This window comes from Anarrhichthys ocellatus, unplaced genomic scaffold (genome assembly GCF_004355925.1).
Source record: "Anarrhichthys ocellatus isolate YVR2014 unplaced genomic scaffold, GSC_Weel_1.0 scaffold2, whole genome shotgun sequence".
In the NCBI taxonomy this organism is placed as follows: Eukaryota; Metazoa; Chordata; class Actinopteri; order Perciformes; family Anarhichadidae; genus Anarrhichthys; species Anarrhichthys ocellatus.
In genome coordinates this window covers 8,915,583-8,939,366 of record NW_022280032.1, presented here as the reverse complement: position 1 = coordinate 8,939,366, position 23,784 = coordinate 8,915,583, and the positions used below count along the sequence as shown (strand labels likewise).

The following is a 23,784-nucleotide window of genomic DNA, read 5'->3' as shown; positions in this document are numbered from 1 at the left end:
CACACACATTTTATTTTGAAAATCCCACAACGCGGAAGTTACCCAGCAGCTTCGTTGACGCTCGAGAAACACGTTGAGCTAAGTTGTCAATCAAACTGGCACAAAACCCGCCCGACAGTCAAAACCAGTGTTGTTCATAATAAATGTTATATTTCTACAGTATGAGCGGAGTGTTGGCTCGTGGTTCTGTGTGACTTCAAAGCGAAGCAACATATGCTAGTTTCTAATCTACCAGATCTCTGTCAGGAAGGAAGCACTTGCACTGCAAACCTGCAGACTTCGAGCTAACCCATTTTATATTCCACTGCTTTCACCACTCCTGTTCACTGCGTGTTTTAGAAATGAGAACGACATTATTCCTGCTGTACGCCATCTCATGCTGCTGCTTGTTGGTCAGTGCCACTCTCTCAAAAACTGATGCAAAGAAGTCGCACAAAGCTGAGACTGAGGTGAGTATACTTCATGGGTGAATGGGTGTGTAAACTGTTATGCTGTCAGTTCAGGTCATACAAGTCCTTCTCTGTTTGCCTGGCATATGTTACTGGACTGGTCTAGGACCAGGAAGAGGCCCTGATCCTCACCAGTCATATCAGTCACGATTATGGCTGTTTTTCCATTTGATCTCACTGTCTAGACATCTCCAGCTGAGTTGTCTGTGTTGGAGAGAGGCCTCGTGGTGTCAGACCCGCCCTGGAAAGACATAGTGAAGGAGGAGAAGAGACACTGGGCTCAGATCAAGAGAACCTTTCAAGGACCGGTGCTCGGATATGTCACCCCTGTAAGTCACCGGCATACATGTTGCTGTTCAACATTTGACAACACAGCATTAAAGGTTCAGATTATTTCAAGTCTGTCTTAATGCAACACTCACATGCCCACGAGTACATTGGAAGTGTTTGTCCCTGTGGTTTTCTTAGTCAAATGAAGTACCTCCCAAAATGTATCTGTTTATTGTAACACGCCGTCTTTGTGTGTCATCAGACTGTTACTTTGCAAAGTAACTATAAAAGTACTTAAACTAAAAGGACTCGACTGTGAAGGCACACTTTCAATTTCTTGGAGACAAACTAAAAAGAATAACTTTGGTCGAGCCGAAACTATTAGTTGATTACACAGAGAATGAATTGGTCACTGCATTGATGATGAATTCATCATTGAACTCCTTTTTTTTTTTTTTTTTTTTCCAAGCACAAATACCAAGTATTTGCTGATGCCAGCTTCTCTACAATATAGATTTACGGCTTTCATTCGTCTTATATGATGGTAAATTTAGTGTCTGTGAATTGTGATGGTCTTTTTATTTTCTGAGGTGATGAAGCTGAACAATGAAAATGATTTTCACTTCTGGCCCATATCTTTAGAAGTAGCCCTCTTACTGCTTATGTATGCGGCCGTTATCGCTTTCCTGTCGGTGTAGAAAGGAAGAATGATTGCAGTGACCGATAATTCCTTCAACATACACATAGACATTGTTTGTGTGTACAGTAGGTTGTTTTGACTAAATACCTCTAAATTACATGTCTTATTCCCCCCCCCCCCTCATCTTCCAGTGGAATTCCCACGGTTATGATGTTGCCAAGACGTTTGGTGCTAAACTAACTTCAGTGTGTCCAGTTTGGCTTCAGCTGCGCCGGCGGGGACCCGAAACCTTTGATGTTACAGGACTCCACGATCATGACCCAGGTAAAGGCGCCACGCCACTGACAGTCAAATGGAAGATATTTTCCAGTGATTAATGTACATAAAGGGATCTTTTTGTCTGTCCAGGCTGGGTCAAAGCCGTACGCAAGTCTAACAAAAAAGTCCGAATGGGTGAGTAGATGTCCCCACTGCCCACAACGCAGAACTGTTAATATGTGCAAGTGCTTTCAGATGAGTCCATTGTTTGGTTATTCATTTTAGATGCTTCCTTGTCTTTACCCTCAGTGCCTCGGCTGTTATTTGATGGCTGGTCTTACCAGGATTACACGAGTGTGCTGGGGAGTGAAGATGAAATTGAAGAGCTGGGAAGTGAGCTAGTGGATGTTGCAAAGGTAAGTAAGTGCTGTGTTTAGCTTTCACTCCCTTTGCGACGGTGTTTGTCCTGCGTCTGTCTAATGAAGCTGTGGCCTTGCAGACTGAAGGTTTCGATGGTTTCGCGTTGGAGTTGTGGAGCCAGCTGGGAGGTAACAAAAGAAAGTGAGTTCTTCTGTTGACACATCTGTATCTGATCAGCATATTTTCTTTTGTCAGAGGTGATGACGGAAATAAAAATAATCAAATGTGTAAAATCTCTGTACAGGGAGCTGGTCCATATGGTGAAACACGTATGTGAGACTTTGAAGGCAAAACGATTAGACTGCATTCTTGTCATCCCACCTGCTGTGACAAGGTGAATGAAAATGAGTTTTCTTTCAGCGCCTACAAAAGCTAAACATTTTTCAAAGTGCACCGAAATTGGTGCTGACTTCTCTTTAATTAATGTTTTTCATCACCATCAGTGTGGGGGAGCCGGGTATGTTTGGCAGGGAGGAGTTTGAGCAGTTGGCCCCTGTAGTAAATGGATTCAGCCTGATGACATACGACTACTCCAGCGGTGCCAGGTGAGTGTCACAGACACAGTGAGGTCTATAGATGGAAATGTTTCAGGTAGTGACAGTAGAGCAACTGACAGCTACAAGAAGATGCACAGCATTAATGCAGGCAATGTTATCTGTTTTTTAAATTTTTATTTATTTATAACAGACCGGGCCCGAGCTCCCCGCTGCCTTGGGTGAGAGACTGTGTTCTACAACTTGCTCCCAACACTCAGTGGAGGGAAAAGATCCTGCTTGGACTCAATTTGTATGGCCTTGATTTTGCAAGCCAGGGAACCGAGCCAGTCCTGGGAGGAAGGTGAGATAGTACTGTGACTACTGCTGGAATACCTTATTTACATTTTTATATGTTTCAATCTGATTTCGCATTGTGGTAAACATTGTCTGACTCCTGATGGATGATTTTCAAAAGATAATCAAAATTGATCATAGAGATACAACCAAAACTATTCTAACTCTACGAAATTGCAAATTTGGGTGAGACAGTACAATAGCAAGAAGCCAAGAAGTCGTAGTCTGCTGAGAACAGGAAAGGTCCTTGAACATGCTTTTACATTTGTCTCTGATTTCCTGAAGGTACATCGAGATTTTGCGAGAAAACAGGCCAAAGCTTCTCTGGGACGAATATTCTGCGGAGCATTATTTCAGCTACAAGAGGTGCTGATTTAACTACACTCAAAGTCAACAAATTATGGCTTCAATTTGAAACTTCTCACAGCATCAGTTAACGAGATCTGTGACGTTCATTTCAGGAACAATGCCGTTAAGCATGTGGTGTACTATCCGTCACTGAAGGTAAGTCTTTAGCACATTTTAAGATTATTAAAGAAGTGTTTTCATTATGTTTACTGCTACATGGGGAGACTCACTTTTTTTTTTACTTTTTTACAGTCACTCTTCCTGAGGATCTCTTTAGCTACTGAACTGGGAACAGGAATTTCCTTATGGGAATTAGGACAAGGACTGGACTACTTCTATGATCTCCTATGAGAGTTGGACTTGATAGTGAAGACTTTGGACCAGCAGCATATGGATTTTACTCTCTTTGAACACCAAGCACCAAATATTCAGGAGCTTTATGCCGGTCTTATCTATCCATTTTTCGTTTTACAAGTTAGGCTTACATGAACTCTGAAACGAGGTGTTGACAGGATTTAGTTAATGCTCAACTTGTTTGAGGGTCATGAAAGTGTTGAGAAATCTTCTCTACATGAACAAATCTGGGATTTGTTGATTTAAACGATACTAGCAGCAGACACAGGTACTTCAGTATGTTTTATTCGTCATCGTCGGTGGTATTGTGGAAAAAAGAAAAATCAACTTGTACAGTTTAGTCAAAGTGCAGTGACTCGTCTCCCTTCAACAACAGAGGGTGCATGATCATCAACATGTATAACGTTTGAATAAAAGGTTATATTCTCCTCTTGTTCACGTACCACAGACATCAACCTTCAAAACTGCTTTTTCTCTCTCCTATCTTTGAATCATGACATTTGATTGTGTGCCATTCATTGTGTTTACAATAACAGCATTGAGAAGTAATGAAGTTGTATTTACAGTGGTGCCAAACATCGGTTCTGACCCAGCATCTGCCAATATTTGTCTGAGATGAATGTTTAATTACATGAATATAAATGTGGAACAACCAAGCAGTTGAATTTCAATGCTCCTGATGGTAAACTTTTGTTTTTATTTGGCACTCGACAGCAGGATCAGATTATTTACAGCAAGTGAGGTTGACTGCATATTCTGGCCAGTTATGAGGTGTCTGTCTATTACTACATGCACAGCATCTTCTTGACTTGCTGAAAAACAAAGATACACATGAGAGGATTTTAGAAATGCTGATTAAGTATTTTTCCAATTATTGTCTGTGCTCTGCAGGTCAGCTCACCTGTGTATGATCCACCACTGTCTTTCACAAAGTCTTCCACGACCAAGGGCAGGTTGGCAAAGTCAGGCCTCCGCACCAGTTCAAACACCGACGGCTTTCAGCAGAAATAGTCGCTGTTATTACGTACGTTACCACATAAAGATATTTGGGAATATTGCCTTCATGTTTACTTGAGGAAGACTAACCCCTGTTAAGCTGTAGCCATTGAAGATCCACTTCTGTCCCTCAGTGGCACAGCACAGTGCAGACACTCCTTGTCCCACTGCACAAACAGGCTCTGCACACAGAGACACAAACCAATCTCTACACCGGACATATGGATTACACACTGACGGATTTAAAAAATATACATATATCCGTGTACTCACTTTGGTGAGAGATGAAGTGTGTGAGAATGCGGTGCAGCGAGCCGCTGTGTGCCAGGTCATTCGGCGCTCCGGGACAGTCCGGGATGAGCAGCACCTGGTATCGAGCACCTGAAGAGGGGTTAATCAAGACACAACTGAGCAGAGTGCAACAAACGCCACACCATTAAAACTGCTAAATAACCACGAAGTCATAAATATCCTCACCATCTATAGATTCAAGTTTGGCTGGTGTTGCGTAGGGTTTCAGGTTGAAGTCCTGCACCCATCGAGCAGTGTTTTCATCGACTCCAACAAAGTCTATCGGCTTCCCCTGCAAGTAAAATAAATAATCTATGAGGCCAATCTCATCGCTCTGTTACTCTGAGCTGAAGTTTCATACTGCTTCCTTTGCCAAACAAGTTAAAGACAAATCTAAATGTCAGTGTTATTCATATTACAGCTGTATTTGTAGATCATGATAATAAATTAATTAATCCATTTTATTGGGTATTTCTTTAGTTAGGAATAGTCTTACCCCAGGTGTGGCTGTCTGGAGGTTAAACACTGAGGTACAAAGGCTGAAGGACTGATGGAAAGACGTCGCTGACACCCCTGAAGAAACAAAACACACCAGTTTAAACCTGAGCTCATATGTGCAACACAAACGTAGCTGAGCTCTAATTCATACAAAACTGTCTCAGTGAACTCAGCACTTCACTTCATCACACTAATTAACGTTACATTATAACCAGTCTATGAATATAACGTCACATGACAACTAGCACGAGCTAATGGACCCACCTTGAGGAGACGCACTCGCCACAATCAAACACGTTGGCTTTGCAGACATTTCATTTATCTTCGTGTTCCCTCAACAACAAATATGTTTCGCTTGTTTGAAATGAATAAGAAGACAAGTGTGGGCGAAATCATTCAAGAGAAATCCGCGAGGAGGAAGTAATGTCAGCTGACAACATCCGCTGTAAGATTTCAGAATAAAAGTTCACCGTCGCAGAAATACGATACGATGTCATTGGGAAAGTGAAAGCATTATTTATTTGCATTTCGGCAAAGAAAACATATTTTTTATTTATTCATCATTTAATTACAACTTTGGTTGACACTGTGATACAACAAGACCAACACTTATTGCAAACTATTGCAAATTTAGCCCCAGCATTCTCATATTTCTCTGCTCTGTAAAATGTGCTTTTGGTTCATAGTTCATCCAAACATCATAATCTTCATATAAAAGGGACGATATTTAAAGCATGCAATGCTATTTTGCAGAAAAAGAACATTGCTGCCCGGCAGCATTACAGCATCTGTAGTGTGCGTACTTTCACCGTTTCATAATTTGAGTGAACAGCTTCACAGCATCCAGAACTGTATGAATAGCTGGGCTATTACAATACCTACCAAATATTTTACAATTCATGATGTGACACATTTTGCGATATTAAAACGAAGTCAAAAATCAGTATGGATCTTCTTTCAAATTTTGATAAAGGCAGCAAGTAAACATCATCCCCACAAGCTGAAATAAAAAAAGACACAACAAACTTGTTAGTTCCCCAGTGCACATAGAAACAACCATTGTTCACAGTTCAGCTGCTGGCATTTTGCACAGCATTAAAAGAGATGTTGATATCAACTTGTTCTATGTTTAGTGCTTTACCTGTAGAAATGCAATCCCAATGCCCACTGCGGCAATAATATACAACTGACTCAGGATGAACTCCTCTAATTTCATAATGCAGCCTCCCTAGGAGCACGAGAGAGGAAAGAAATTAAAACACTGTTATAATGTAACATCTATTCACAGCCAAACTGACATGTCTCCCTACCTCCACCTTGTAGATGTTGGAGGGGTGGTCCCTGCGCCCGCAGAGCTCACTGGGACTTTTACAGCAGCTATCAGGAACAAGCCGCTCGTTCTCTGCTGACTGGATCCACACACAGTCTCTCCAGTCTGAGGAGTTATGACTGCCGCAACACTTAAACTGAGAGGGAGACGGTGCAGAAAAATGATGAGGCAATGGTAATTAACACTGAATTGTATTCACATGCAGGCTAAAGGGGCCAAACTGTCATTTCAAATTAAACGTTATCTGATCAAACTGACACCTGCCGCTGAAGTAAGTAGTATTACTTCTTATCAGTCTGGCAGTTAACTCAGCTGTGATTTAAACATTTAGTATCACTTCCACACCTCCTGCTGAAGTTTATCCACAGCTTGTGTGATGCTCTCCTCCCCCGGCTGCTGGTATTTCTCCTGCATTGTCACCTTCAGATTATGTCTCAGCTCCTCGTCCAGCTGTGAGACAGAAAACTGCATTCAGGTTACTCTATAATCTGTTAATCTCCTCACATCAATAAAAATAGGCTGGTTAAGTTTCAACATTCCTCTGTACCTGTGCAATGTATTCACATAACTCATAATTTATATATATAAGCATAGCTTCTCTGACCCCACTCCCTGCGCTACATGAGCATTCTTCAAATTAATTTACAAATAAAGATAGTTTTGTTGCCTCACTGACAAAGTGCAAACAAGCCATTTATATCAACCTGTTAGAAAGACAGTTTGATATTAAATGGAAACAGGTGGCAGCAGATTACCTGATAGCAGAAAGGGAAACACTAGAGCAAGAAAAGGGGGGAAGAAAGAGAGTTTGAGAAGGATGGAAAACAGGACAAATGAAGAACATGCACAGAGAGGAATGCAGAGGAGATTTTACAGAGAGTGCAGCGACTGAGCCATATTATGGCTGGTAAAAAAAGATTTAAATAGAAATGATGGACAACAAGGACTGGTGTTTGAAATCACATTAAGGGATTGTGGAACGACAAAAATACACATTAAGTACATACAGAAAAAAGGGGGTGTCTTGTAGTTGCTGCAGTGAAATTGAAAATAAATGGCTAGAATACAAAACACACAATCACACGCCGTATAAGACTTTGCAAGGAAATATTTCTATTGAAAATGATATTGTATTGAACTAATATCTGTCACTATCCTTTGGTAAAATATTTACAGACAGACAAACAAACAGAAGGTAAAGCACTTCACCTCTTGGTAGGTAACGTAAGCCAGCACACCAGCAATGATTTCCAGCAGGAAGATACAGAGCAACAAGACCAAATACTGTCGAGGAGGGACATGAAATAAAAAAAGAACACAGCTGTGAATAAACTCAGGGCGAAACATATTAATCCTGCATTTTTCAAATGTTTTTTCAGTATATTTCTGAGCTAAAATATGAATTATTTTTAAATATGACATAAGCATTGGACATCACTGTGCATGACAAAAAAATATAAATATATATTTTTACTCCAGAGGATAATTGATTAAACTGTGGTAAAGGAAGTTACTCACTACAAAGATCATGTTGAATATGGAAATAAACATAACGTCACAGAGCTTGTGCAGTTTTGCTTCTGTATTATATCCTCTCACATGCGTCTGTCTCTCTCACGCACTCTTCAGTTCAAGTAGCCGCTTGTGATGCCCTTCATTCCTTGAGCATGAGCCGCACTCTAAATCTAAACTCTTAAAGACACACTCTGCATGGCTTTGTCTGTTATATTTGACAGTCATGCCTGTCTGACATAATGAGCTGCACTGAATGCAGGCAGACGAGACAGAAGGTCACCAAGGATTAACTCTCCAAACACGTAAACTCAGACCAGGTTGTGGGTGTATAAACAGGAAAGTGCCATTACTTGGTTTCTGATTCCTCATAATTGAATGGGGTTAATGCTTTAGTGGGGTGAAATAAACATTTCTCTGTCACAGGGCAGCGGTTTGTGTCTGATCCATCCTACCACAATCAAAAGACTCTTCATCTCCTTCAGAGTGGCACAGCATCCGATGATCCCGGTCACGATCACGATGACTCCGGCAGCTATCAGGATATAAGCTGAGACTGAGTAGAAGCTGGAGTTCAACAAACTGATGTAGTCGCTCTTTTCCACCATAGTCCACACTCCCACTGCCAACACAGCCCCTCCAGCCAGCTGAAAGAACACACAGTTATCAGCTCAACTCAAACCAGATGCTCATATCAAGAATGCACCACATTATTCTTTTTGCAGGCTCTTAAAATGTGCCAGTGATGCAAACAACACGCCTTACTCTTTCCCTGTTAGCCTCAAAAGACAATCATGCATCTGAGTGCATACTTGGTTATACAAGATGGTTACACAATAACTTATTAAAAACTTAAATTAAGAAAATCAAAGTTGAGAAAGTGAAAATTGAAGTTAAAAGTTATGATATGTAGATATATTGTAGGATTGTCTCTGAAGTGTCTCTTGTAACTCTTTGTGCATTGGAGACACAACATTGTACTGTAAATATAGTTTATAGAAATTATATGGCACATAATATGACATATTTTTATAGAAGATATATAACTATATCAACTATGAGAAACAGTAGAAATTGTGGGAGCTGTGAAGTGATTCCATGTTGTAAATCTCTGTGGCATCCGAAGCAAAGAATAAGTTTAACGTTTAGGTAAAAGTTAATTACTACTAATGTTAGTTATACTTATTAGATTAGTCAATAGAGCTCTGAACAGAGAGTCTGTTGTCTTAAATACAGATACAGTATTCACACTTCCTTATTAACTTACCCAAAAAAGAATGTTAAAGAGAAAAAGTAGATATTTCAGACAAATTGTCCCACAGCTGTGTGTTTTTTCACCCTGAGCTTCCATTCTGAAATATAAAAATGTACACGTTAGTGAACCGCAGGTTACTGTTCACACAGAGGGAGCGCTTTACCAAATGAAATACTGTCTGGAGAAGATTAGATTAGAGCTGAATCCTCACCTACAGAATGAACACAAGATGCTCAGAGAGCAGGCCATAACCTCCAACACCGATTGCATACTATAGTGAAGAATACGATCATACAATTGACCATCTTTATACTCTCATGACGGAATGCTAAATTCTATTAGTGCTCTATCCGATTGAAACTTCTCCGCTGCGTTAGGAATTTCCTCTTTCAGTCTGCTTTAGTTCCACGTTTGATGTGAAAAGGTGATTTACTCGGTGGAGTTCTAACACACAACTATGACATACATGACACTTTCTGATGTGTTTTTAAGGTTTTATATGCGTTTGCTTTGAGTGACATTCAACAGATTCAAACAGGTGGTATTTACAGAGCTATGGAAAGAGCTCAAAGATTAAATCAAATGTGTTTTGGGGAAAACATACTTAAGAACTTGTGTCACATGTCACACAGCAGTCAGATATATATATATATTTCCCCCATCCAAGTAACTTAACCTGATCTTTTCACATGCAAGTGATATACTGTTGACTTTAACGCTCTACGTTATGAATTCAAAATCTGTGTCTGTTTTTATCCTAACCTGAACTGAACTTTCCTCTGCTTCTATTTTAAGAAAGGTTGAGACTCTGAGCATCATGAGAGATGTTGATTTCAGGCATCAGTGAAATACATTTTTATACATAAAAAACAAACAAATCAAGAAAGAGTCACTGTATAAATGTGATTGTCCAGCAGCAAAACAACATTTCCTAATGGTCATACAAGTTATTTTTAACTCATTTTGTCATAGAAAAACTGCTCTCCCTTTCCACTGAGACTAAAATACTCCTACCTGATTTTAGACGGTGGGCCCCGTAGGCTGTATATTATCGAGGTAATGTCTTCCCAGATCCCACCAACCCCGCTGTCAAGGTGCTGCTGTCTTTGAAGGTTAGCTGCAACAGCGTTAGTTCTCAGTTGACACTCAGACCAGCGCCTCCTACTCGAGCGTCCGAGCGTCTGTCCTCTTTTGGCACAACAGCCAGCTCACCCCTCTACAAGCTATATCGAGTACATGGCTGCCCCCAGCTGGTTTCTCACGCATATGAGCTCTAGAACAATTGTGCAGCTTGTAAGATGTTGCTCAAAGAGTTAAAAAAAAAAAGAGACTTCGACAACAAAGGCGTCAGCAAAAATGTATTTTATTTGATAGATTATAAAGATACATAACAACATAGGCAAACATAACGGATACTGTTCAGTGAATTTGTTCTCAGAAAAATGTGGATGTTTGTGTCTTCAAATGATTTAAGTGACCTTAGGACTTATTCAAAAGCCTTTTCGTCCTGTTTATGTGCAGCAGCCTCTTTTAGCCATGCCGTCAGTTAGTAAAAGTGCATCTTCACATTGTCGATCATGCTGGGAGACTAACATCCTGAAAGGAAGAAAATGATTGAATCATTGCGCAGCTGAAGCCACAACATTTGTCGTTTACACAGTTGATCCTGCTGCCTGGCTTCATCTCAGGTTTAAGTCAAAAATGATATGAGATGAACTACACTCAAGTTTATCAGGTACATCCCTTTTATATCCATGACAGTAAACTAATGCTGCAGACAATTAGTCGATAAAGTAATTAGTAACTAACGCAATACAATTCAACAGCACCACAAACAACAACCCTAAAAATGACTGTAAAGTTGAATCAAAACCTCTCAAATCACTGCAACATTCATGACGGTAACATTTTTGCACGACTGCCGTACTAGACTGCGTACCTGATGAACTGGTAACTGAGTGTATTTTGGCTAGAGTGACAAATTGTGCCAACAAAATGCCAAACATTTTGCCGGATCCAGATAATGTGAATGTCATACATAACAAAGAAAAGTGATGTCATACCCAGCAAGAGAAGCCATCAGCTCCTCCACGTTGCATCCAGTTTTTGCGCTGCACTCGTAAAACAAAGCTTGGTGCTGCTGTATAAACCAGGAAGTCAAAAAACAAACATTTCATTTCACGTATTTCAAAGATAATGTTCCGTCGTTAGCAAGGACATTGTGAGTAAATCACTGTGGAAAGTAGCTTGAATGTGCCTCACGTCTGCTAGTCTCTGCCCTTCTTCTGTTTTCACTTCTCTGCTGCGACTGTCTGCCAGGTCCAGCTTGTTCGCCAGCAGCATCAGTACCGCACCTTCACACATCTTCTCCTGGGAAAGACACTTCTATTAGTGTTGAAAACTGAAGCAAAAAAGGTGAGAAATGCTATTTAATTATCTACACAGACATCAGACGAAAATAACCTTGAAAATAACAATCTAAATTGAGCATTAGTGTCTATAGATTCCTGGATCGTCGATCAGCTGCATGCGTATTCAAATTCGGACAAATGGTTTTGCATGTTGTTTTCCTTCCATTCCATCTCCACCTGCTCACCTTCACGGAGTCCATCCATGCTCTCACAGCAGCGAAGGAGGAGGACTGAGTTATGTCATACATGGCAAGGATACCGTCAGCTTTGCGGTAGTACTGCTCAGTTATACTGCGAAACCTGAACAGGATTAAGAAAATGAATAAGAAAAATGTTCACCTGAAAAAAGATAAATTGACTCATCAGGTGGCCAGAAAAAAGACCCTACAGCTCTCAGACGGTATAATGTAAAATATGAAAGGCCACAAAAAAAAAAAAGCACACGGCTGGTAAACACGAGAATAAACTGTGATACATCTGACCTCTCTTGTCCTGCAGTGTCCCACAGCTGCAGGGTGATGATGGTGGAGCCCAGAGTTAAAGTCTTCATCTGGAAATCGATACCTAGAAGCAACAGAGACCCATGGTGTCATTCTTTACTTATACATACACTGAGGAGCACATTAATCATTGTGAAAGAGTGATAACAAGAGAAGAGCTTACCCACAGTAGCGCTGATTTTACTGTTGAAGTGTCCCGTGCAGTAGTGCTGGATGAAGGAGCTCTTACCAACGCCTGAGTTACCCAGGAATACCAGCTTGAACACTCGCTGAGGACTGACAATTGTCTAAAATTCAGGTAAAGGGACCAAACTTAATATCATGACATCAGAGTCATGTTCTGTTTAAGAGGATGCACCTTTAATCTGTGCTCAGATTATCATCTTCACCATTAAAAGATCTCCAGCTGCTGCAACTGTATAATAAAACTGAAGGATTTGGGATTCATGTATTTGTAAATGGAATATGTTCCCTACCTGAGTTTGCACCTGTTCAACATTTTCACCCTTGACTCTACATGACGGTTGGTGTCTCTTGGACGAGTTTGAGACCTCTGTGTCTTTGTCGTGCTCCAACTCATCAGATGAGCTCAGCTGTCTTCAGAATCAATGAATACACACAGTTAGTTGCTTCCTCTGGCAATCTGCCTTGCATCGCTGCAAATATGATCGATGTGATATCAGAAGCTGTCAGTCATACAAACCTTTTCAGTAGCTTGTCTTGCAGTAAGTAGTTGCCTATAATTGACCCTTTCTTCTTTAAAGGCTTTGTGACATTTGGATTCTACAAGGTTTTTGTGGGAAGTGAGGCAGAAGAAATGAGTAGCATTAAGATTTAAAATAATATATACGTTTTATATAGTATAAATATATGGACTCTTATGTATATGGTAAGTTGCCTTAAAAAAGGCAAGAATTTAGTCCAATAGTGACATTTATTCTGCTACAAAGTAGCTAAATATCACAATTATTCATCTGCAATATACTTGTTTGAGTATAATATATACGATAAGACAAAAATAACCGACAGGTGTTCATTGTGTAACGGTCAATGCGGTTTCTTGTAAGACCATTTTGTATTTTACTTGTTCAGAGACTTTGATCAAGAGAGATGATTGTTAAATAAATAAAAACATAGCCACAGTTAACAGCTTTGGCAAAAATGCCATACATTTAAGAATGTGGATTGGATAACGGAGAACCTGATAATAGATCATGACTCCTTTATGAATTGTGACAAGACTTTATTAGTTTGGTAAATACTGACACTTTAGTTCATGAATAGTGCTTTCGTCAAGTGTCATTAATAAACATATAAAATGCTCCTTTCTTTAAATTGGCACAAATGGAACAAATGTCAACAAATTCAACAAAATCTTTCACTTCACCGACTACATCTACAAAAAAAAACCCCCAAAAACATTGCTGACATCGTAAAATTCCCAAACGGGGTCAATGAACACACGTTCAATCAATAGCCCAACAATAACAGCTGCCCATATAAATAATCATTGTCCACAGGAAGGAATAAAGCACGAAGCCGTTCCCAGACTGAGCTTAGGTTGGATAAATCTGCTGTGTCCACGGGGTACAAAGGTCTTCTCTGAGATAATAAGTTAGAGGCAGAGGAGGAAGGACAGAGCTTCTATGACTAACCCTCTTCTGAGACTGTTGGGCATCCTTCTCATCTCGCAGCCTTTTGTTCATATCCCTAAAACAAAGAGAGGTAATCATTTAGAACAACCATCACACAGGCTGATGTAGAGAGTGGTAGTGGTTGAATAAAAAAAAAAAAGGAAAAGTACACACACTGGAATTACATTCATTGCTGACAGCAGCTGTTTGTACCTCAATAGCTCCAGTTGTCTGAAGAGACTGTCCTTCTCTTTCTGCATGTTACTCGACACCTTCATCATGTTTCTACAGTGAAGCAAACAATTATACTATATATATATATATATATATATATATATATATATACACACATACATATTTTTATATAGAGCACTCTAAACTACTTTTATATGATATGATGCTATGCAAATACATTATAATTGAATTTAATTGAATATTTGAGAGTCATTTTTACGAAATATGTCTTCAGTCGGGTCAAATATGGCTTGGTCCGAGTGCCACAGACACCGTAGCAAGGTGTTGAAATGAAGGTCTTTTAATGGTTTTCCCCTTAACTCCTGGTATTATATCCTATTATATTATCAGACCAGCTGCAGGGACGTAGGAGTCATTTCTTGTGTGGTTAGCCACTCACCTCTGTCTGGCCACTTGTTTCTGGGCAACGCTGACCTGGTGCAGGCTGAGCTGACCCAGAGCAGCCTGCAGCTGCTCCCTGCTGCGCTCCACCTGCTCCTGTAACTGGACGTTGAGGCTCTGCAGCTGCTGGTTCTGCTCCTTGATGTTTGCCTGTTCACAGCTCAGCTGCCGGATTCTGGTTTCCAGCTTAGGACAAAGACAGGTCCTGTTGATTCACTCATTTCACTAAAACTCTTCAGAAATAACAGCAGTACCATTTGAACGAGTACCTCTCTCTGTTTGGTCAGTGAATTCTCCAGCCCTTGCTCGCGCATCTTCAGCTCCTCCTCAAGTTGTCGTCCTCTCTGCTTCTGTTCAATACTGTCCTTGATTTCACAATACATTGATTAAAGGCTATTGTGATGATCGCTTTTGCTAAATGGCACAAAGGCAGGACTAAATAGCACAAGTATGCACCTGAGCCACACGTTTCTCTCTCTCCTCTCTGATTTGGTTTTCCATTTCTTCATATATGGACAGAACAACCTCATCATGTTCACTCTCCCGTCTGAAACGCAAACGAATGACACTTGAATGATTTTAGAGAACTCAACACAGTGTGAATACTCATAGTTGAATAGAGCACAATGAGTTGTCCCTCAGAAGACATGTGGGAGGAAGCTGTGACCTGCGTAGCGCTTGTTCCAGACTGTCTCTCTCTCTGATGGAGTCCTGTAAATGCGACACTGCGTGGATCAGGACGCCGTCCAGGACGCTCAGCAGCTCTGGTCTGTCTCTCTGGAGTTCACACCACAGAGAGGAGAGCTCCTGCTGACTGACACACAACAAGCGACTATTAAAGCGACGGAGGACCTCGAACCTTAACAGCCCAGAATCACTCACTCACAGGTTTTTAATAACAAACTGTAAATATACAGTATCTGTGCATCGAGTGATCCAGCTCAAAGATTTGCATAGTTTGCTCAAGAAACTAATAGTTTACATTTTTGTTTAGCAGAGAAGAACAATCAAATATCTACAATATAAAACATAAGATTATGTACATACAAAGTTGTATCGATGTGGCAAAGAATCATGATAAAATAAAACTGGTATAATATAATAGAATAATTTCATATGGACCTGCCGGGACAAAGTACTATAACTGTAACTGTAGCGCACGATAGAGAAATGCACCATGTAGTGTGTATTCAGTTATTTAAGATCACTTCCTTATCTAGTCAGCCATTTAAAACGTCCCCGTCCCATTAACACCTCACTATCCTTCAGCTTCTAGTAAATATGCTTATATTTCTATAGAACGTGTTACACATAAAGCAAATGTGCTGTATTAGTATTTATACCATCTTAACCACCCTTGTGCTAATATCTGAATATCTATTATTTTTTGGGTACGTATGCAGTCGAATACAACAGTCCTGTCATGAATCCTACCTTCAGGAAAGCTTATAATGTGTGTTTAGGGAGATTTTCATTGAACCTTATGGTGACATTTGAGGCTGCAGTGTGAATTATACTACATTATCCTGACACACGTTTCTACTACTTGTTCCATCTGTTTATGTCAACATTTAGGAAAGTAAAGGTAGGCTAAATAACCGGTTTTAAACAGCATCAGTTTAAGCTTGGTGTACCTAACAAACTGGCACCCGAGAGTAGATAGTTCTACATTGCGACTGTAGAACTCAAGGGGCAACATTTAGTGTACGGTCTGACGGGAATGACTTTACGTCAGTACTCTTACTCCTTAAAGAGTTTGTCTGCTCCGAGCTCCATCAGTATGTTTACAAATCTAACAGCACGGGTGTCCTGGGAGCAGTCCATCCGGTCCGTATCTTCTGATTGGTTTTGACTTGGCTCAGTCAAGTTCTCCAGCCCCACTAGCCCGTCTGCACCACAGATAGAGAGAGGCACAGAGGATTTGGTTCATACAGTGGCTTTCCCCCATATAGACGTCATCGTGCACAACACTTACCAAGTCCTGTGTTGAACTCAACAGGAGTAAGGAATCCATTGCTCTCGCGGTCCAGACTCTCAAACACCGTCTCCAGCTGCTCGGGGGACAGCGGCAGCTCCGCCTGTAGCCTCTGAACAGAAGAAGATGGGAAGTTCAACACTCTACTATCAGGCTGAATTATTTAATTCCACCTCATCAGCTGCTCACCTGCATATCTCGCTTTGTGATGAAACCTTTCCCCTCTTTGTCACACAGCACAAACAGCTCCTTGGCCTTGCCCATGGTCTCTGCCTGTGGGCTCCCCGGCACTGCCTCTCTGGCTCTGGGTGAAGCCAGCGGACTATAAACACTCTGTCCGGGTCTGGGGCTCCCAGCTGACAGGCCTCGCAGTCTAGGGCTCCCTGGCACTGAATCTCGGGGTGAAGCCAGCGGACTATAAACACTCTGTCCGGTTCTGGGGCTCCCAGCTGACAGGCCTCGCATTCTGGGGGTCACTGGTTCTGCCTCGCCGTTGCCTTGACCCACCAGCACTTCTTCATCATTCAGCCACTTGGACATGGCTGCACACAGACGGACAGCGATGGGGGGGTGGGGGGGGCGGAGTATATTATTAAGTATTATGTACTTGTTGACCTCTTAGTTTGTCATTGAATTCTAAACTGTATTTGTCTGGGAGTCATGAGAAGTAGAGCTGAACCGTGAAACACAATAAATAATCTGCAGCTATTTGGATTATTTTTCAACAATAATTAGCGATAATTAGCATATTTTTAAAATGCTAATTATTCTGTGGTTCAAACTTCTCTAATGAGATAATTTACTGATATTCTTTGTCAAATATCAATTTAAACTGAAAATCCTTTAAAATGTTTACCTTTGGTCAACAAAAGAAGTTATTTAAAGACGTCACCGTGGACTCTAGGAGGTTGTGATGGGCATTTTCCCCCTATTTATGACATTTTATAGACTAAACTAATTGAAAGAGTGATAATGATAAACGTTGTTAGTTCCTAATGAGAGTGTCTCAGTATTTAGACAGTGTTGTCTATTTCTGAATACCACCGGTCTGAGACATTGATTTTCACTTTCTTGATGAACCAGTATGAATTAAAGGACACTTTGAGAAGCTGGCCCTGTAGGTCCTCCCTTGTCAAACATGAGGTGCAGAACAAGCTGTGACTGTGCACATTATCTACAGCTGCTGTGATCAGGTGGCTGACATGTTTACACTCAAAAAGATTTGAACACTGTTGGAGGAATCCAATACGAAGCCCTGTTATTATCCCGAGGCAAGGTAAAACATAATAACATATAATGCTTAGCTTCATGCGTCACAGTTGCCCTGAGTGTTTATTTAGAAGAGGACAAACATGAATAAATGTGATGCGATGTCAGTGCTAGGAGCGCCATGCCTGAGCACCAGGATGTGTCGAGGGTAAAAAAACAGGATGGTATCATGTGAGAAGAGTTTCTGTGTACTCGAAGGGGAGGGCGGATTGCCAGCAGAGAGGAGATGCAAATAAAACATTTGCAGTTGTTTGCATTGTTAGAAATACCACAATTTCAAACTAATTTGACTCTTAAGGACTACAGAGAAAATATGGCTCAGTTTCTCCATGAACATTTATAAAGCTGTGATTTATGACAGATACCAGCAGTCTGCGGGTTAGATGGCATCTCTATTACACAGGAAGATCATATCAGCATAAATCATACATGTTTTAATTTAATAGAATTAGAAACAAAGATATTTATACTCTGAATTGAAATCTGTTTCAGTGTTAATTAGATATTACCCTACCTCTCCTTGGTATCCCTCCAGTCATGCAATCTATGATCATAAAACTAAAACCTAAAAACATGTACTGATAATAGCTTGTAAAGCGTCTTGAATATGATCCATGAAAGCATCCTTATAGCATGAGAGATATGGTGGAATCCCAGATAATAGGCTATGTAAACGTTATATGTTAAGGATTTTGTATTTGCCAGTCAGCAAACAGCCGCGCCAAAGGTCAAACAAACTTACACACCTAAATTTAACAAGGTTGGTGTGTGTGAAGCAATCTCTCACAAAAGGTAACTTACATGTTATCGGCTTCAAAACTGTCAGTCAAACTCATACTACACGTCACAGAGAGACTAACGTTACGCTTTCTGAGAAATGTCAACATATGACAGTCATACTTTGTGAAATGCAGATAAGCGTTTGCGACTGTACCAAAAAACTTTGCCTGAAACTCAGCTCAGAAACCTGAAGTGAATGAAACGGCTCACATGCGACCAACTCTGAAGCATTGTAGCAACAAAACCAAGAGAATGAAGTAACGTAACAATCTGCCCACATGTATTATTGAAGAACAAAACCCCACACACCCGTTAGTCGTGGTCGTTATATGCGTCACAGCGGAGAAAGTGAACATAAACGCCTTGATGTTTCTATATGACTTGCATTACTGTATTTCATATCAAATCATCGAAGTTGTAGAAACTTTCACTACTCACCCACAGAGTCCTGGGCGCAGGTGTCCACTACCTTTGATCAGCTCACAGTACTTTAATCACGTACTACTCACGTCGGCCGCTAGGTGGCAGTAAGCATCGGATGTGATGAAACCTTACCGTAATGTCCCATGTAGCCCTTGAATTCAAGACCAACAGTTTCTCCCTCCCAAATGTTCACTACTTGTTTTCACATTCACACGGCACCTACGTTTAGTCACGGTGAGGAAATAACAGAGTAATTGCAATAAATACAACAAAATATACCGTGAACTCTATACATATATTTGATGAATATTCACTGAACCTCTACGTCTACTATTACGGTAAGAAGGAGCGTTACCATGGAATTGACGGAAATACAGCTGAAAAGTAGCAGATGACGCTCCAAGTGGGTAAGTTAGCATCGTCTGCCGATAAAAGTAGGAATGTGAGCAATATAGCGGTTCTTCTATGCTCCGGGTGACTTAGTTTCATTCCTCACACGTTATATTCCGGTTAGTAGGTGTTATATTGTGTTTGTGAAGTCGATTTATACAACAGTGAGCACAGCGAGGTCTGTGTTGTGATGCTTAATTTAGCAAACGTGTCTGGAGGGAGTTCCTCGAAGTTAAAATCCGAGCTGTGCACACTGCCAGACGAGTGATTTGTTGTGGAAATTAAATTTCTAAAACAGTTAGTCGTAACTATATTATCTGTCTGCAGGATTATCTGATGCCCGGACTACATAACTACCGCCATAGACAACGTTAGGTGCGTGGAAAGAAAGAAACAAAGAGTTAGTGGTGTTCGCGTAACGTTAGGGGAAATTAATCTGTAATCCCAGTTTTGACCTTTCCATGCTTGCCTGTGTAACAGCCTAATAAGTATGTTATGTAGCAGTATACCTAACAGCGTCTGTGTTGTTGTTTATTTTACAGCTTCTCTGTTTTTCCTCACAAGAAATGCAGCAGACAAGGAGACTCTAACATGCAACATATGAAAAGATCTCAAACATTGAATCTGCTATCTTGGACTGGCTGCAGGACAACAACCAACATGTTTATGAACAGAGGGACAACCTGGACTGAAGAAAACCTAAAGCAACAGAACATTTAAGGACAAAAGCAACCCGTTTCTTACTATGTGAATGGACACATTGTGAAGCCTACTTTGTTTTTTTTAACTCAAATATGTAGGGGCTGAATCCAGACCTGTGTCACCATTAAGTCCCTGCGTTTAGCACGTGTGAAGATAAGCGAGGAGGAGAATAGACTGCGAGGTGTGGTGGTCTGCAGGATCAGCCCCTGAAGATGCTCCAGGCTGGTAACTACTCACTGGTGCTGCTGATCCAGCTGACACTGTTGGCCTATGACCTCTTCGTCAACTCCTTCAGTGAACTCCTGAGAGGAGCGGCTGTTATCCAACTAGTGCTTTTCATGTAAGTCACTCAACCACACCGGGTTAGCTTGTTCAAGTCATTATCAAGTAAACATATCTGACACTCTCTGGATACACCTTCTAACATGTAGACCAACCATTTATATCCCATTAACTGTCATTACAAAATGTCCTGGTCAGTGAGTGAAGCCTTGTCATAACTAGAGCTAACTCTTGTGAGTCGTCAGCAGCCTTACAGGGTTTCATTTCATTAATTGTAGATATAAGATCTTTGTTTAGAAACCTGGTAACGTACAAGTCTTGCACAATATCCCTCTCTCTGACATGGTCACATGTATTTTTTTTGTGTGTTGTTCACACCATCAGAAACCACTATTAGAAATAAACCAGTACTGTGTGTCTCCAGCATCCAGGACATCGCCATCTTGTTCAACGGGATCATCATTCTGCTGATGATGTTCAACACCTACGTGTTCCAGGTGGGCCTGGTGTCCCTGCTGCTGGAGAGGTTCAGGGCTCTGCTGGTGTTCTCCGCTCTTTACCTGACGCTCAGCATCTGCTTCCACTGCTGGGTGTTGGTAAGCTTTCGTCACACCAAATCGTCAAATCTCTCACATTTTAACATCTAAGTAAAATATTGATACAATGTAATCTTATATCAGAGTAAATGTGGATCTATACCCGATGAGTATTATCTTTCTCCCCAGAACCTTAGATGGTTAGAGTCAGACCGTTTCGTTTGGACAGATGGTCTTCAAGCCCTTTTTGTTTTCCAGAGAACAGGTAATCGGTGGATTAATTCAGAAGTGCATTTTCCATCGCAACTAATCTATTTTATGTAACTGTACTTCTTTCTGTCAACAGTGGCAGTGATGTATTACTACTTATACAAACGAACAGCAGAGTACATGGGAGACCCGAGGCTGTATGTGGACTCTCTGTGGCTTCGGGACGCCTTTGCCCGAGGTCGTCAGTGAAAAGGAGTTTTGAGTTTTTAAGAGAGATGTAAAAGGATCTGCGAAGAAAGGATCTTCTGACATAACCGCATCATCATCAGCTATTCTGAATTTTAGGGTATTCTTATGTCTAAAAGAAACAAGCTAAGTCTCAACCAGTTTGCGTTGACTGGCTTTTCGTAGCCAATCAAGCAATTGGTTAAATGGTTTACAATGGCAGGTAACTCAACCACAGTAGTATTGCATTAAGCGGGATTGTCTGTTAATTCTACGTGGCCTTTGTAAATCAATTTGAATTGCAGACAGAATGTAACACATTGGAAGAAGTAGATGGGATGTTTGTTTTGATCTATGCTAATGCTCCATTTGTAGAACATGTAGTAATAATTTTGTTGGAAATGTTCTGTTATTCCCCCACAAAGGAGGAAACATGTTGACTTGTTTTGCCTTATGTAAGGTTAGTATGCTGTTTACATGGTTGATGTAATTTTAATAAGCCAATTTCATGTGAATCCAGTTGTCTTTTAGTTGGAATCTTTGAATAGTGTTCCCGCTGTTTTTATTAAATAATCCTTCTCTAATCCCGGTGTAATCCTTCATCACTAGGATAGTCAGTATTATCCCGTAGACACGGTGAAACAGACTGCTCTATTTTTAACAAAGATTAATCAGGGATTTGGCTTTTAGGTGCCACTAGTGAAACGCACCAAAAATAGTTTTCAGTGCGTCAAAATAACCTTCTAATCTCAACAAGCCAGCAGGTCAAGTTCCAGTGAACTTCAGGTCTCGTCTCAATATTGTTTATCAACATTTTAACAATAGTTCAAATCTATGTGATCCATGGATTATTACAATTGTTTAAGATATCAGGTTGAACAAAGAAAGACACTAAAAGTTATACAAATCCCCTTTACTCGTGACAAGAAACCCAGAGTCCATAAGATCCCAAAATGTCAGTGCAGTCAAATTAAATCGAGTCCATGTTGTTTGTGATGTCCTTCGTCCAACGGAATGTGTCGTATTGTTTTAAGTCAGTCACAGGAAGCTGCAGGAGACGAGAGGAAACAAAGTTAACCACCACAAAACAAAACAAATAAAACCCACTGGACCTAAATAAGATGTTAAACGTACCTTTATACATAGATGCCAACCCAGAGTAGTAAGAACAGCACACCAAAGCCCATGAAAAGGGAAGCCACCAAGGAGATCAGCAGCTCTTTGTAGACGTCTCTGGTGTATTTTGTTGATGTTACCTCGTAGCTGATGAGAAGTTAAGGGTCAGCTCATAAAAACAGCACAACCAACAGCCAGGTTCTGAGTATTGCCTCCTGAGTGGAGTTACTTTATTTGAAAATACAACTGTGAAAACACTTAATTTTTAATAACCCCTTAATTTACTGCGTGGACACCCCATGTCCCTGAGGCCAAAGCTGAAGCAGGAAGTAACTCTGTGACATGTTTAGATGTTCTCAATGGACAGTTTCGGGAAACAATTGTATCATTCACCTAATTATGGCCAAGTTTGGGCTTGTTTAAAACATTGTTTAGCAATTGAAGTGACAGCTGACTTATGAATGCAAGTCACAATAGTAACAAACCTGCTTAATCATTTAGATTACACATTTACTCAAATGAGTGGAGACCAGTGGGTGCCTGCAGGGTTGTAGTACCCTAACGGTGTCTGGTATGACCCCTTATTTCACGTTAATCACATACACAGTGTTATTGATAAAGGATACACGAAGAACCAGGCAGTGAAGAACATGCCGATGGCCAGAAGGACGACAGTGAGATGGGGGAACACAGCCGGGTTCACCGGGCTGGTGTATCTGGTCATAGCCTCGAGTTCCTGCAGCCACAGCGAGGAGTTTAGATACAAGCAGGTTAAGACAAGCGTACGTTACATCACCCCGATAACTAGTTATACTTCCTCCCATAATGTACCGCGTATATAGCGTTTAATCCGTTTATTTCTCTTTAAATAGAGCGGCTCAATCTGTGAATTTGACATGAGAAGCTAACGTTGCTCTGCTAGTCTGCAAACACGTAGCTACACAAAGCGTACTTTAACACAGACAACGCACTGTTTAGCTAGTTAAATAGTGAATAACGCGCACAAATGAACAGCATATCATTGTATATTACAATATATATATATTACAGTCTGAACCTATATAAACGAGAAAAAGATTCTACCATTTTGCAATGAAGGGGAGATCTTCTCTCTGTGGTCCAAAATGATGATAAGGCCACGTACTGACTATCACTTCCTGGTTATTTTCGTGACGTACAGGTCACGTGGCTCGCATGCGAATTTCTGTCCAATCGTAACAAAGACACGCTACTTATTACTGAGT

At 40.7% G+C, this 23,784-nt stretch overlaps 6 protein-coding genes across 9 annotated transcripts; 2 read left to right on the top strand and 4 right to left on the bottom strand.

Annotated features, from left to right (window-relative positions):
• The first annotated feature begins 49 nt into the window (after positions 1 to 49).
• On the top strand, positions 50 to 4,809 carry chid1 (chitinase domain containing 1). The gene is made up of 12 exons (XM_031867625.1): positions 50 to 449; positions 635 to 778; positions 1,551 to 1,683; positions 1,768 to 1,812; positions 1,927 to 2,033; positions 2,117 to 2,178; positions 2,282 to 2,371; positions 2,481 to 2,582; positions 2,725 to 2,874; positions 3,153 to 3,233; positions 3,329 to 3,371; positions 3,468 to 4,809. The coding sequence occupies exons 1-12, from the start codon at positions 342 to 344 to the stop codon at positions 3,564 to 3,566; spliced, it is 1,164 nt and encodes a 387-aa protein (XP_031723485.1). The 5' UTR covers positions 50 to 341; the 3' UTR covers positions 3,567 to 4,809.
• gatd1 (glutamine amidotransferase class 1 domain containing 1) lies at positions 455 to 5,773 on the bottom strand. Its single transcript, XM_031867645.1, has 7 exons — positions 5,619 to 5,773; positions 5,353 to 5,429; positions 5,043 to 5,148; positions 4,839 to 4,946; positions 4,656 to 4,747; positions 4,471 to 4,564; positions 455 to 4,381 (listed from the first exon to the last, which is right to left on the bottom strand). Exons 1-7 carry the CDS (start codon positions 5,665 to 5,667, stop codon positions 4,266 to 4,268), a joined length of 642 nt encoding a protein of 213 aa, XP_031723505.1. The 5' UTR covers positions 5,668 to 5,773; the 3' UTR covers positions 455 to 4,265.
• Positions 5,774 to 5,867: 94 nt separating this feature from the next.
• On the bottom strand, positions 5,868 to 10,584 carry cd151 (CD151 molecule). The gene is made up of 9 exons (XM_031867634.1): positions 10,466 to 10,584; positions 9,464 to 9,548; positions 8,652 to 8,843; positions 7,894 to 7,968; positions 7,440 to 7,460; positions 7,030 to 7,134; positions 6,665 to 6,820; positions 6,496 to 6,582; positions 5,868 to 6,354 (listed from the first exon to the last, which is right to left on the bottom strand). The coding sequence occupies exons 2-9, from the start codon at positions 9,545 to 9,547 to the stop codon at positions 6,295 to 6,297; spliced, it is 780 nt and encodes a 259-aa protein (XP_031723494.1). The 5' UTR covers position 9,548; positions 10,466 to 10,584; the 3' UTR covers positions 5,868 to 6,294.
• A 306-nt stretch (positions 10,585 to 10,890) lies between these two features.
• Positions 10,891 to 19,127, bottom strand: cracr2b (calcium release activated channel regulator 2B). Of its 2 annotated transcripts, none has more exons than XM_031865338.1 (18): positions 19,095 to 19,127; positions 16,797 to 17,149; positions 16,608 to 16,719; positions 16,377 to 16,521; positions 15,300 to 15,446; positions 15,089 to 15,179; positions 14,902 to 14,997; positions 14,631 to 14,818; positions 14,210 to 14,281; positions 14,018 to 14,072; positions 13,066 to 13,145; positions 12,839 to 12,959; positions 12,526 to 12,649; positions 12,345 to 12,426; positions 12,048 to 12,162; positions 11,714 to 11,821; positions 11,515 to 11,591; positions 10,891 to 11,047 (listed from the first exon to the last, which is right to left on the bottom strand). In XM_031865338.1, exons 2-18 carry the CDS (start codon positions 17,145 to 17,147, stop codon positions 10,963 to 10,965), a joined length of 2,049 nt encoding a protein of 682 aa, XP_031721198.1. In that variant the 5' UTR covers positions 17,148 to 17,149; positions 19,095 to 19,127; the 3' UTR covers positions 10,891 to 10,962. The 2 variants fall into 2 exon arrangements, with proteins under 2 accessions (XP_031721198.1, XP_031721189.1); XM_031865329.1 differs by having other exon boundaries at positions 18,966 to 19,109.
• A 318-nt stretch (positions 19,128 to 19,445) lies between these two features.
• Positions 19,446 to 22,098, top strand: tmem138 (transmembrane protein 138). Of its 3 annotated transcripts, XM_031861757.1 has the most exons (6): positions 19,493 to 19,588; positions 19,797 to 19,844; positions 20,012 to 20,511; positions 20,878 to 21,049; positions 21,179 to 21,254; positions 21,336 to 22,098. In XM_031861757.1, exons 3-6 carry the CDS (start codon positions 20,384 to 20,386, stop codon positions 21,446 to 21,448), a joined length of 489 nt encoding a protein of 162 aa, XP_031717617.1. In that variant the 5' UTR covers positions 19,493 to 19,588; positions 19,797 to 19,844; positions 20,012 to 20,383; the 3' UTR covers positions 21,449 to 22,098. The 3 variants fall into 3 exon arrangements, with proteins under 3 accessions (XP_031717599.1, XP_031717617.1, XP_031717609.1); XM_031861739.1 differs by lacking the exons at positions 19,493 to 19,588; positions 19,797 to 19,844 and adding an exon at positions 19,446 to 19,486; XM_031861749.1 differs by lacking the exon at positions 19,797 to 19,844.
• A 115-nt stretch (positions 22,099 to 22,213) lies between these two features.
• tmem258 (transmembrane protein 258) lies at positions 22,214 to 23,730 on the bottom strand. The gene is made up of 4 exons (XM_031861782.1): positions 23,624 to 23,730; positions 23,167 to 23,276; positions 22,559 to 22,687; positions 22,214 to 22,472 (listed from the first exon to the last, which is right to left on the bottom strand). Exons 1-3 carry the CDS (start codon positions 23,624 to 23,626, stop codon positions 22,561 to 22,563), a joined length of 240 nt encoding a protein of 79 aa, XP_031717642.1. The 5' UTR covers positions 23,627 to 23,730; the 3' UTR covers positions 22,214 to 22,472; positions 22,559 to 22,560.
• Between the last annotated feature and the right edge of the window lie 54 nt (positions 23,731 to 23,784).